General features: G+C 35.8%; 1 protein-coding gene across 2 annotated transcripts in view; it reads left to right on the top strand.

The window, feature by feature from the left end:
- Window positions 1-12,910, top strand: part of SENP6 (SUMO specific peptidase 6) — a 136,112-nt gene extending 123,202 nt beyond the window's left edge. For both annotated transcript variants that reach the window (XM_036766794.1, XM_036766793.1), the window contains 5 exons: window positions 6,325-6,431; window positions 8,464-8,549; window positions 10,648-10,716; window positions 10,810-10,960; window positions 11,784-12,910. In XM_036766794.1, coding sequence (XP_036622689.1) covers window positions 6,325-6,431; window positions 8,464-8,549; window positions 10,648-10,716; window positions 10,810-10,960; window positions 11,784-11,993 — 623 coding nt within the window. In that variant the 3' untranslated portion in view covers window positions 11,994-12,910. The remainder of the gene's footprint in view (window positions 1-6,324; window positions 6,432-8,463; window positions 8,550-10,647; window positions 10,717-10,809; window positions 10,961-11,783) is intronic.
- The last annotated feature ends 230 nt before the right edge of the window (window positions 12,911-13,140 follow it).

Below are 13,140 nucleotides of genomic sequence, written 5' to 3'. Positions count from 1 at the left end.
AAGTTTTTCAACCATTCCTTGCAAGAGCTCTTTGTAATGGTTTACAGGAAAAACTTGTAGCTGGTTTTCAGATTATGTTCTGTAGAACATGGGTTTCAAATTTATTTCTTGGAATTTGAAGATAGTAATGGGAGGCATATTTAATTTGTATATGCCTCTCTTGTCAGCACCCAACCTTAACCTTGATAGATATTGCTATTTGGTTTTGTTGTTGTTCCTTTGTCTTTTGTTTTTATTCACACCACCAGTACCACCACCCATTGCTCATTTGAAAACTAATGATGCATATAATACAAAACATTCCCTAAAAGGGCATTTGCACACTGTCAGGCCCTTCTCACCATAATCATATGTAATTTTGAGTTTCAGTTTTACTTTATTTTAAAACAAGTTTTGAAAAACAGTCTCTTTGTATGTTAGGTACTTCTACTCATTTTTATACCTATTCCTCACTGGGTAATTCATGATTCACGGGGCTAGGTCTCTTCCTCAGCTGACTTGACTGGTTACATATGTCCCCAGCTGGGTGCTATACTCTTTCTCTCAGGCTTGCTACACAGCCCCCAACACACAGAGTTTTGTGACCTGGTTGTCTGTCCTACTCCTTCTGTTCTCAGTTCTTTGGCCTGGCACTAGAAGTTGAAAGATTATTCCCCAGTACAGCAGCTCAGAATTTTGCAGTACTGGTGTCTTGTCTTGTAGCTCTGGCAGGCTTTTGCTCCTGAAGGGTTGTGGCCAGGTTAGCTGTTGAGACCCAAGCCAAAACTTCAGACCCTCCAGGGCACTAAAAAGAAGGAAGGAACAAGGCTGCAGTGGGGGTGGCAGGGGTGGCGACTGGATATAGAAGTAGATTTTGATGTAAGCCTGTGTTGTGTCCTTGAGTCATCTGGTGCTTTTGGCAGAGGGGAATGTTAAGAGTGAGTTCAGAGCCAATGACTTTCCCATTACTGGATTTATGTTTTATGTTTTAACATTGCTTTGGATTCTGGTTGTCCTAGAACATGGAGACAGCTGAAGTTTTCTCTTTGTTGCATAATTTCTACTTTGGAGAAGTTTGAGAAGTTATGGGTATTCTTGACATGACCCAAAAGTCCTTTACTCTTTAAAATACCAGTTGAGAAAGACAGTAGTGTCAGAGGCAATGCAGTGTGGTAGAAGTTACTCTGTATCCTAAATACTGATACCTGTTCCCAACCATGCCCTCACCTTTGATTTTTCCTGAAAGCAGATTAAGCTTATTATTTAATTTTTCCTTTCCTTCATATTTAAAGTTCTACCTTCTATAAAACTTGTGGGTTTTGTTTGTTTGGTTTTTTTTTTGTCATGGAAACTTTAATCATTATGTCTAAAAGTTTGAAGTTTTTCTTTTCTTTTTCTCTTACTGGAAGCAACTTAGATTTATCCATTAGATGCTTCGTCGTCTGTTTTCAGAACTTCTGGATTGTTTTCTTGTATTTTTTTTCCTTTATGGTATTTAGATTTTCTGATTCGTCCTTTTTTTTCTAGGATACCTACATTCTTTTGTAGGTTATCTCTGTGCATCTTGACTTCAAGGCTAGTCACTTTGGCTTGTATATAAATTTTCTTTTAGCATTGTTGCCTTTTATTTCTGAATTTTCTTCCATTTCAGTATTTTCAGATACCTTATTTTACCCCTCAGGGATTCTGCTTCTTTGGAGCAGTTGTCCTGGATTCAGTTTTACCTAATCTGCTAATTATTTTTGTTGCTGCTATTCTTTATTAAAAATAATTTTTTCTACATTGAGAGCTCACAATTTTTTGACCAATATTTGTCCCTTATTCTGCAATTTTTGTTTCCATAGTTTCTTATTATTCTGTGCTCTCTGGGCCAACCCCAGGATTTTCTTTAATCAGGCATTTTTGTTTCACTTCATATTACGTTTGCCAAGAGAGTGTTGTATTCTCTTGTGGTTTTACTCATTCTTCCTTCTGATTTTAGTAATCTCTTTCTTAATTTATCTGGTCATACATTAGAATTTTATTGAGACCTTTTCCTTTCATTTTTGGTGGTCAGCCTTTTTCTTTCATTATTTAACTCTCTTTATACCATAATCTGTGTTACCTCAGTTTCATCATCTGTAGAATGATGGGTGGTATTAGGTAATCTAATAAAGATCCCTTTCCACTCTAAATCCTATGATCTCCTTTTCATTAGGCACAAAATAGTCATAGGCATAGAAGTTGAAGGGAAATGAAGTTTTCAGTTCAAGAAAAGCTTCTGTGGGATACACATATTTAAGGCCTAAATGTCATAATTTCTGGACCTATAACACAGCCTTAAACCTAGTTCAGAGGCTTGCTGTCTCAGGCAAGTGGCTAAAAATGCTAGAATCCAAGGTATAAATTTCAACATGACTTCTGAATGAGAAACATTTTTTTCTTTTTTTTAAAATTTATTTAATATATTTAGTTTTCAGCATTGATTTTCATAAAAGTTTGAATTACAATTTTTTTCCCCTTTTCTACCCTCCCCCCACTCCAAGATGGCACATATTCTGGTTGCCCCGTTCCCCAGTCAGCCCTTCCATCTGTCATCCCACTCCCCTCCCATCCCCCTTTCCCTTCTTCTCTTGTAGGGCAAGATAAATTTCTATGCCTCATTGCCTGTGTATCTTATTTCCTGATTGCATGCAAAAACTTTTTTGTTGTTGTTGTTTTTCGAACGTCTGTTTTAAAACTTTGAGTTCCAAATTCTCTCCCCTCCCCACCCACCCTCCCTAAGAAGGCAAGCAATTCAACATAGGCCACATGTGTATCATCATGTATACCCCTTCCACAATACTCATGTTGTAAAAGATTAACTATGTTTTGCCCCTTCCTAACCTATCCCCCTTTATTGAATTTTCTCCCTTGACCCTGTCCATTTTTGAAAGTGTTTGTTTTTGATTACCTCCTCCCACTGTCTGCCCTCCCTTCTATCATCCCCCCTTTTTTATCTTCTTCCTCCTTCTTTCCTGTGTGGTAAGATACCCAGTTGAGTGTGTATGGTATTCCCTCCTCTGGTCAAATCCAACGAGAGCAAGATTTACTCATTCTCCCTCACCTGCCATCTCTACCTCTCTGCCTTCCTACAGAACCACTTTTTCTTGTCACTTTTGTGCGAGATAATTGACCCCATTCCATCTCTCCCTTTCTCCCTCTCTCAATATATTCCTCTCATCCCTTAAATTGATTTTTTTTTTTAGATATCATCCCTTCATATTCAACTCATACATACATACATATATATATATATACACACACACACACACACACACACATACACACGCACATTCCTTTCAGCTACTATGATATTGAGGTCTCATGAATCATATACATCATGTTTCTATGTAGGAATGTAAACAAAACAGTTCAATTTTAGTAAGTTCCTTATGATTTCTCTTTCTTGTTTACCTTTTCATGCTTCTCTTGATTGTTGTGTTTGAAAGGCAGATTTTCTATTCAGCGCCGGTCTTTTCACTGAGAAAGCTTGAAAGTCCTCTATTTTATTGAAAATCCATATTTTGCCTTGGAGCATGATACTCAGTTTTGCTGGGTAGATGATTCTTGGTTTTAATCATAGCTGTCCCTTTCTCCCCCTCTATGGTAAAAAGATTACCCACTGGCCTCAAGTCCTTGATCAGCTAGGTCAGCTCTGCTACCGGCAGCTCCTGCTTCGGCTGTGGCTGTGGCAGCCTCGGGCTCCGATGGAAGCTGTTTTTAACCATCTGGCTTCTGCGGGGGTATAAGGTACGCTGGGGAAAGCACAGGTTCTTTCGATCTACTTAAGCAAGGTGAAGGGGTTGACTGGGAAAGCACAGGTTCTTTTGATCAGCTTAAGCAAGGGAAGCAAGGTGAAGGGGCCGACAAGCTTACTCCAGTCCAACATACAAACAGCATTCAGTTCAGGGGAAAAAGCCAAACTAGTCAAGGGCACTTGTTGACTAAGTGCTAAGGAGCCCATTTTTGGTTGCCAACACAGTAGGTGATTCTTGGTTTTAATCATAGCTCCATTGACCACTGGAATATCATCTTCCAAGCCCTTTGATCCCTTAATGTAGAAGCTGCTAGATCTTGTCTTATTCTCATTGTGTTTCCACAATACTAAAATTGTTTCTTTCTGGCTGCTTGCAGTATTTTCTCCTTGACCTGGGAACTCTGGAATTTGGTGACAATATTCCTTAGGAGTTTTCTTTCTAGGATCTTTGTCAGGAGGCAGTCGGTGGCTTCTTTCAATTTCTATTTTACCCTCTGGCTCTAGAATATCAGGGCACTTCTCCTTGATCATTTCTTGAAAGATGATATCTAGGCTCTTTTTTTGATCATGGCTTTCAGGTGGTCCAATAATTTTTAGTCTCTCTCCTGGATCTGTTTTCCAGGTAGGTGGTTTGTCCAATGAGACATTTGACATTGTCTTCCACTTTTTTATTCCTTTGGTTCTGTTTTATAATATCTTGATTTCTTATCAAGTCACTAGCTTCCACTTGCTCCAATCAAATTTTTAAGGTAGTATTTTCTTCAGTGGTCTTTTGGACCTCCTTTTCCATTTGGCTAATTCTGCCTTTCAAGGCATTTTTCTCTTCATTGGCTTTTTGGAGCTCTTTTGCCATTTGAGTTAGTCTATTTTTTAAGGTGTTGTTTTCTTCCATATTTTTTTCCGTATTTTTTTCCATATTTTTTTGGGTCTCCTTTAGCAAGTCATTGACTTGTTTTTCATGGTTTTCTTGCATCATTCTCATTTCTCTTCCCAATTTTTCCTCTACTTCTCTAACTTGCTTTTCCAAATCCTTTTTGAGCTCTTCCATGGCCTGAGACCAGTTCATGTTTTTCTTGGAGGCTTTTGGTGTAGGCTCTTGGACTTTGTTGACTTCTTCAGGCTGTATGTTTTGTTCTTCTTTGTCACCAAAGAAAGATTCCAAAGTCTGAATCTGAGTCTGTTTTCGCTGCCTGGCCATGTTCCCAGCCAACTTACTTGACCCTTGAGCTTTTGTGGGGGTATGACTGCTTGTAGAGTACAGAGTACTTTGTCCCAAGCTTGAGGGGCTGCGCTGTTTTCAGAGCTACACAGCCAGCTCTTCCACACCAGCACTCCTCCTTCCCCAAGAACCACCATCTTGGACTTGACTGAAATCTTAAGCAGATTCAGCACTCCCACCCTGATCCACCACTTAATTCCTCCTACCAGGTGAGCCTGGGTCCAGAAGCAACTGCAGTTGCAGTTCTGTAGCTGCACTACCTCTGCTGTCTACGGGCGGTGGCCAAACCACAAACTCCTTTCACTCTGTCCCAGCAGCTTTTCCCACTAACCTTCTCTGTTGTCTTTGGTGTTTGTGGGTTGAGAAGTCTGGTAACTGCCACAGCTCACTGATTCAGGGCGCTAGGGCCTGTTCTGCCCAGCTCCTGGTCTGGTTGGTCCTCATGGCCCATGCTGGGCTCTGCTCTGCTCCGCTCCCAGGTCCCTGCGATAGACCTTACTCTGCGACCATCTAGGCTGTCTTGGGCTGGAGCCCTGCTTCCCTCTGCTGTTTCATGGGTTCTTCAGTTCTACAATTTGTTCAGAGCCATTTTTATAGGTGTTTCGAGGGACCTGGGTGGGAGGTAATGCAAGTCCCTGCTTTCTAGCGGCCTTCTTGGCTCTGCTCCCCGGCCCCGCCCCGCCCTCCCTTCCCCACTCTACCCTACTACTTTCAACTGGTTTTATTAGACATTCTGCTATGTTTGATTACTTCTGGGTCTCATATAACTGATTTTTTTATTGATAAACTTTTCTTTATTGTTGCCAATAACAAGTCATTTTGACAATTGCTTTGAAATACAATTTGCATCCTACTATGCTAGGCCCTCATTTCCCCTGACATTTTCTCTGTCCAGAAGAATTTGCTATTATTTTGTTCTGTTCTGTTAAGTAACCCTTTGGTAATTTGGTATGGCACTAAATCTGTAAGATAATCTATAAATCTGTAACTGTCATTTTTATTCTATTAACACAAACCAAACATGAACAAATTGTATCAATAATTATTTAAATATTCATTTATTTCTATGAAGATTTTTATAATTGTATTAATATTCTTTCTTACAGTGTTGATATTTCCCAGTTTTGTATATTTTATATTATCTTGTATTTATGGTAATAACAATTAAACAGAGGTTTCATTAGATCTTATTTATATGTGGTTTTAATATGCAAGTGATGACAACTATTCACAAGTGTAGAAAAGTTTAGATCATAGGCACCTATTAATACTGACATTAGCCCATAGGATTCTTGAAATATATATGTGTGTGATTTTTTTCATATATTTGTTTTCCTTACTGATACAGATGGTTTGAACAGAATCAGATTAAATTATAGTGAGGAGCCAGCTGATATTGGTAATAAATTGCTTGAAGATGAACTTATTGACTTCTCAGAAGATCAAGATAACCAGGTGAAGAATAGTACCTAAGTAAAAAAGAAAAAGAAGGGACAGCAGTATCCTATACTCAATTCAAAGACATTTTTGTAAAGAAAAGAACTTTACAAGTAAAGAACTAAGCAATTTCCATAAGTTCTGAAAAAGTCATAAAACTGTACTGCTTATGGGTTTGGGTAATATGAAAACAAATCTACTCCATTTCCTCAACTTTTTTCCTGTTCAAAAATTTATTCTTAATTTAATGGACTGCTGCTGTATTTATAAGCTTTTAGCGTAAATCTCTTTAGGCTCTATGAACTAATCTCCCTCTCTTCATTGTTTAATATCTGATTAAAGTTCATATGCTAATTAGATTGCTCCCCTCCCCTCCCCCCCCAGGGGTATTTATGATTCACATTTAGTCTTTTGTCTACTATCAGGTTGAATTGAACATGATTTAAATTTGGAATGAGTGGAAAAGGGAACACAGGACAATTTTATAATCTTTTCATTTCTGAGTTCTCTGATGATCTTTTAATTTGGTTTATTTAACATGAGTGTCATGTTCTGTATCGTTCATTTTTCATATATTTGCCAAAATTTTCCCTAATTTGTTTGCAAATATGTCTTCCTATAATTCGGTACAGGCCCTAAAGCTTTGAAATTCACATGGTCTGGGGGGAGATGCCTATACCTTTTCTTAGAAGCCTCAGCTAAAGGTTAATTGTGCCTGGGCACATGCTTTGTTGTGTGTGTGAATCATTTATGTGAGGGTAATGTGTTACACTTTTGATACACTAGTTAATGGATGCTAATAATAATTGATGCTACCATTAGGATGTCTTTGAATTATCTTTGAATACTGATGATAGGTTTCTTTTGAGGAACATCTACTTTCTCTTCATCCTTTTTTGTGGACCAAAGATGTATTTGAGTTCTAGATTTGAATTTATTTATCAAACCTTAAAAACTAATATATCTAAAAATTATAAGCTTGCCTTTGGCGTAATGGCATTGCTCTTTGGTCAAAACACCACATGAACTAGTAAAAATAAATAACATAGGGTTTTTGTTTTGTTGTCTGGGGTTTTTTTTTGGTGGGAGGTGGAGGATATGTTTTGTCTTTTTTCTTCCTCTTTTTTTTTCTTTTTTTTTTTTGTGTGTAAGCTGCATTCTGCCATCCAAAAACATTCTCAAAACATTAAAATGGGTTTGGGGGAAAGGGGTCTTGCAGCAAGATTGATCAGGAACTTGTAAGCCATAAGCACTACTGGAAACAGTGTGGTGCAGTATAAGAAGCATTGGATGTGGAATAAGAACAGCTGGATTCAAAAATCTATCTCTGACATTATTTCTGTTAACTTGGGCATGTTGTTTAACATCCCCAGGCCTAATTTTCTTCATCTGTAACATGAGAGAATTGGATTAGATGACTTCTGAGATCCTTTCCAACTTTACCTCTATGATTCTTTTACATGCTTTTTTAAAAGCTGCCATCTTACAAGTATCATTGCCCTGTCTTTGTAAGAAAAATAAATAGCTCTTCAGAGATTAAGTATTAGTAAGTATAAGTATATCCCAGACAAGTCCAATATTGCTTTTTTTTTTAAATGTGTCTTTAACATGAGTTATATCTTATTTTGTAACAGTTTCATTTAAACCACTGGTATAAATTTTTTTGCCACTTAGAAATTCAGATCTGGGCAATTATACATGTAGATTAAAATCTAATAACACTATTAGAAGTTTTAGGAATCCCTTCTTAGGGTCTTACTCTTGGTTCAGTAAAAGAGCTTCTTCTACCTACTCTGGCTTATAATACTGTTTTTTTATATGTCAGTATTGCCATGTGTGGAATTGGATTAGATGAAATTAATATTACCTAATATTAGACAACATTAGTCAAATATTACTCATAATAGAAGTTATACTATAGTTCATCAATTAAATAAATATACTTTTTTGAATTATTTTCTATGAGAATGATTATACATTTATTTTGACTAAACATTTTTTAGGTGGTTGTACATTCTGCAAATATAAATAATATGGTTCCTTTTTATAGGAAGATAGCAGTGATGATGGGGGTCTTGATGATACCTGCAGTTCTGAATTAGGACAATGGCATCTGAAACCTACGATCTGTAAACAGTAAGTATTAAATTATATTTCTTGAGTACAAAGTGAGACTACCTAAAAGCAAAATAGCAAGCTCTATGGGATGGAAAATAGAAATTGATGGGTCATTTCAATAATCACTTGTAATGTAGAAATAATGTGGGGTGAAAATCTTAAAACTGATGGATTCCAGACCGTACCAGTACAGACTTGTTCCAGAGCCACTGAGATCACCCTGTGCATGTGAGATCCTTTTTCAGACTCTTCTCTTGCCTTTTGACCATTTGGTTTGGGATTCGAATTCTCTGGCATGTGGATTTTTTTTTTCCTGAGTGAATTAAAATGGGTTTCAAGTTAATTCATCAAAAAAAAGTCAAATAATTTGTCACCATTTCATTTATAATTAAGTCAGCTAAGATGTTACATTGAAATTTCTTTAAATCCTTATTATTAGAAAATACAAGTGAGAACCATTAACTTCTATGAATATTTTGTTTGGTGAGAACATTCCAGAAGTATTTACCCTGGCCTATACTTTCTTTCCCCTCCCCCTCCATCACCAGATAGCCTGATTTGGACTTGTCTCTGATCTGAGGGACTCCCAGGAGAGGAGCTTAGGTTTTTAATAAAGTTTTCTTGTCCCTGAACAGTTGATTTGGGATTCTCTGGATATATGAACTTTTCCTTTCCTTCCCAGATGGATTAGGTTGGCTAATAGCTCCCTGACACTCCTAGTTAAAACTAGGAGTATATACAGAACTAGGTACAGAAGACTAGAAAACTCTCCTTTGAGCTAGCCATTCTTCACCGTAACTTAGGTATGCTGTAATACTCCTTGGGTAAAAAGAAGATATTATAGAATTAGGACTTCTATGAGCTAGTGCATATTTTTCTTTTCTTTTTCCCCTTTTTTTGTAATTTGATATTTTTTCCCAATTCTGTATAAAACAATTTGACCATTCTTTTTTTTTTTTTCCAAATTTTGAGTTCCAAACTCTCTCCCTCCCCTCACACAAAAGGCAAGCAATTTGACAGAGGTTATGCATGTGTAGTCCTACAAAACACATTTCCATGTAATTCATGCTGTGAAAGAAAACATAGACCAAAAAAAAGAAAGAAAGTAAAGTATCTTTGCTCTGCCTTCAGACTCTTAGTGCAAATTTTTCTGTACTTTGGAAATTTTAGTTTTAATTAATTAAGAATTTTTTGCATATCTCTGGGTGGGTGTCTTGTAGCACTTCACGTGTCTGGCCAAGAGATTGCATACATAATATTTCAGCATATCAGTCTGTGGATAGAGGATTTTGCATAGGTTGATTTATCTTTGTGTTATGCTACCTTTTATTTGTAACTTAGAATTAATCCACAAGCCAAATATCTACAGTAATATTATAATAAAATGAAGGAGTCCCAAGTTGAATTTCCTTTTTTTGAGCCTTGTTACTTGTGTGACCTTGGGCAAGCCCCTTCACTTTAGACGTCAGTTAACTCATGTGAAAAGGAAGGGTGTTGATGGAATTCTGAGGGGCCCTTCCAGTTCTAGATATTTGTTCTTTTGGAATAGAAATTAATTTGGTTTTGGTGGGCTAAATTTCTTTTAGAGGTATTTTCAAACATGTGATCATCTCTGGGGCTGTAGGTGGGGATATTTATTCCAGATCTGTGATTCAATTGCTATGAGGATTTTCCTGGAAACTTCCATTAATGTAGAAACATCAACTTTTTTGTAATTTATGATCTTAAGGAACTGCCTGTGAGTACTGGGAGGTTGAATTAAGACTAGGAAAACTTTCTGGTATATTTTGCAAGGTATATTTGATGTAATTTCCAAAGATATACCTTTTGAAGTTTTATTTTAAAAGTATACCATATAATATTAATATATTTAATTTCTTTTGAATCCAGTATCACCATTGACAAATAACTAAGCATTATGAGTAAATGGTATAAGATTTTCTGTTTAGCGTCTTTGCTAAGGGCTATAGATATTAAATAGTAATGTTTTAGCTTTAAACTGTTTGACTTTTCTGCGTAATTTTTCATGTCTTTGCAGCAGCTATGTTACTAATGACAGTAATTTTTTTTCCTCCTTTCTCTCTTTCTTCCACCCTTATACACGCAAAAAAAAAAGACCCTGTATCCTGCTTATGGATTCACTCAGAGGTCCTTCTCGCTCAAATGTTGTAAAAACACTGAGAGAGTAAGTTCTAAGTCTCATTCTTTGCACTTTATGCAATATTAGAGTTTTCAGAACAAGTAGGAAAATAGCCTTACTATATATGCATTATCACAGGTATCTGGAAGTGGAATGGGAAGTAAGAAAAGGAAGTAAAAGAAGTTTTTCCAAAGATCTCATGAAAGGCTCCAATCCAAAAGTACCACAGCAAAACAACTTCAGTGATTGTGGAGTATATGTATTGCAATATGTGGAAAGCTTTTTTGAGGTGAGTTTCAGTTCATTCATTTAATGGGTGTAGTTAAATGTTTTCCGTGATATCAGTCAAAATTAAGGCAACCAAAATTTTATTTATGCTCTTTAAAAATCTGACATTAGGCAATAAAATTGAGAACTAGAAGATTCCATAATAAATTTCACTTAGTGATAACTTTACTAGATTTTTTTCATTTTTATTTATAAATTTCATTCATTTTTGTTGATATTTCTGTTTCTTACATCACCATAGCATCCCATGTATCCCTTCTCTTACCCCGCCTTCCAGAGAGCCATTGCATATGATAAATAGAATTTTTTTAGAGAGGAAAAAAAAAGTCAGCACAACTTATCAATACATTGAAAAAGTCCAAAAACATGTGCATTGTGTAGCCATCAGTAGACCTCCTCTCTCCACACAGGAGTAGGTTGGGGTGTCTTCTCATATCTCTTCATTTGAGTCCCACTTGATATTTATAATTTTGTTAGATTTACCTTTGATTTTGATTTTTCGTGTGTCTTTCTGTATACATAGTTGTAGTTACTGTGTATATTGGTTTCTTGGCTCTTGAGGCAGGTTATGTAAGAGCAATTCATTGCAGCTCAGTGGTATCTTCATTTCAGTTGCTGAAGTAAATTAATTCCTAAAATTTTGTTACATTTTGTAATTATGTAGATGTCCATAATAATAGATGCATAATATACGTGCACACAGGTGGAATTTCTTGACATTTTAAAGTTTACAGAGCAATTTCCTTACCACAGTCCTGTGAGATAGTGATTAATATTTTTTTGCTGTTTTCTAATGGGCATCTTTTTTCCTTTTTTGTATTAAGAATCCAATTTTGAATTTTGAACTTCCAATGAATTTGACAGACTGGTTCCCTCGCCCAAGAATGAAAACTAAACGAGAAGAAATCCGGAACATAATCCTAAAACTACAGGAAGAGCAGAGCAAAGAAAAGAAGGGACATAGAGACATTAATTTATCAGAAGCATCTTTACAGGAAAAAGCAGATCAATATATCAACAGCAGCTCAGACTGAACTTTTCTGCATGTTAGCTCTCCTGTCAGAAACGGAATGTTTTTACCTTCAGCTAAATAGACTAAAGAACTGAAGTATTTCACTACTCAAAATAGATTGGGAATGTTTTTAAAAAAAAAGTTTGTACAAATGTGTCATAATTGATTCCCAAAGGAGTATGTATTAAGTAAAATTCTGTAAATATGTTAATGAAGCCAATTTTTCCAGCATTTGTAATTAATTTTTTCACTTGTTAGGAAGCTTTTGTTATGTATTTTCTGTTAATAGTACTTAATAGCAACTTCTAAACATAAGACAAATAAAAAGAAAATACTTATAGGATAAAGTGTTAACTTGCTATTCTTTAGTAAATTGATATTAAGTTCCCCATTGAGTGTAATGTACATAATTCAAGGGACTATTCAGGTATTTTGTGATCCTATTTTCACCTTTTACATTTAGTTTTAAAACACTATGAGTACAGTTTTGAAATAGTATTAGACTATGTCTAAATTCAACTTAGGCCCAGTAAATGATGATTATCCACAAATACAAGGCACAAATTCAAGCAATGTAGCAGTAAAAATTAAAGGCTTTTAATCTTTTGGTTTTCATTTCATGCATTGTGATGTGTAACTGTTCACAAACAACTTTTGAATCAAAAGCAGCATTAAGAACAATTTCAAGGAGTGTCCTGAGTTATACTGCTTAGTAATACACCTGTACTAGTTGTATAAATGTATCTTGAAAAGTTTCGAAAGGTTTCATTATAGAACTGTTTGGTAAGTATGGTTAGAATTGCAAATTGCCCACATTACCTTTCTATATTATTGTTCAAAATGTGCTACAATCTATGTGCCATAGTTAAGTAATGAACATTTTAAAAATCTGTATAATCATACATATATAAATACAGGATTACTATTTTTTGTAATGTCTACTGCAAAATATCTTCAGTGTTCTTTGATTTTTCTTGGGTTTTAGATAGACTTAAGCTTTTTAATCGAGATATTTTCACAGTATGATTTATTCTTACATGAAAAGGATGTTACAGCCTTAAATCATTGTAAAATGCAGAATAAGCTCCTACCTTACATTCTCCTTTATAATTTTCAAAGGTGTTGGTATTGAGATGAGAGATTTACAGCTGTCAGGTACAGATCTTGCA

Source organism: Trichosurus vulpecula, chromosome 7 (genome assembly GCF_011100635.1).
Source record: "Trichosurus vulpecula isolate mTriVul1 chromosome 7, mTriVul1.pri, whole genome shotgun sequence".
Lineage (NCBI taxonomy): Eukaryota > Metazoa > Chordata > Mammalia > Diprotodontia > Phalangeridae > Trichosurus > Trichosurus vulpecula.
This window is presented reverse-complemented; position numbering and strand designations above follow the sequence as displayed.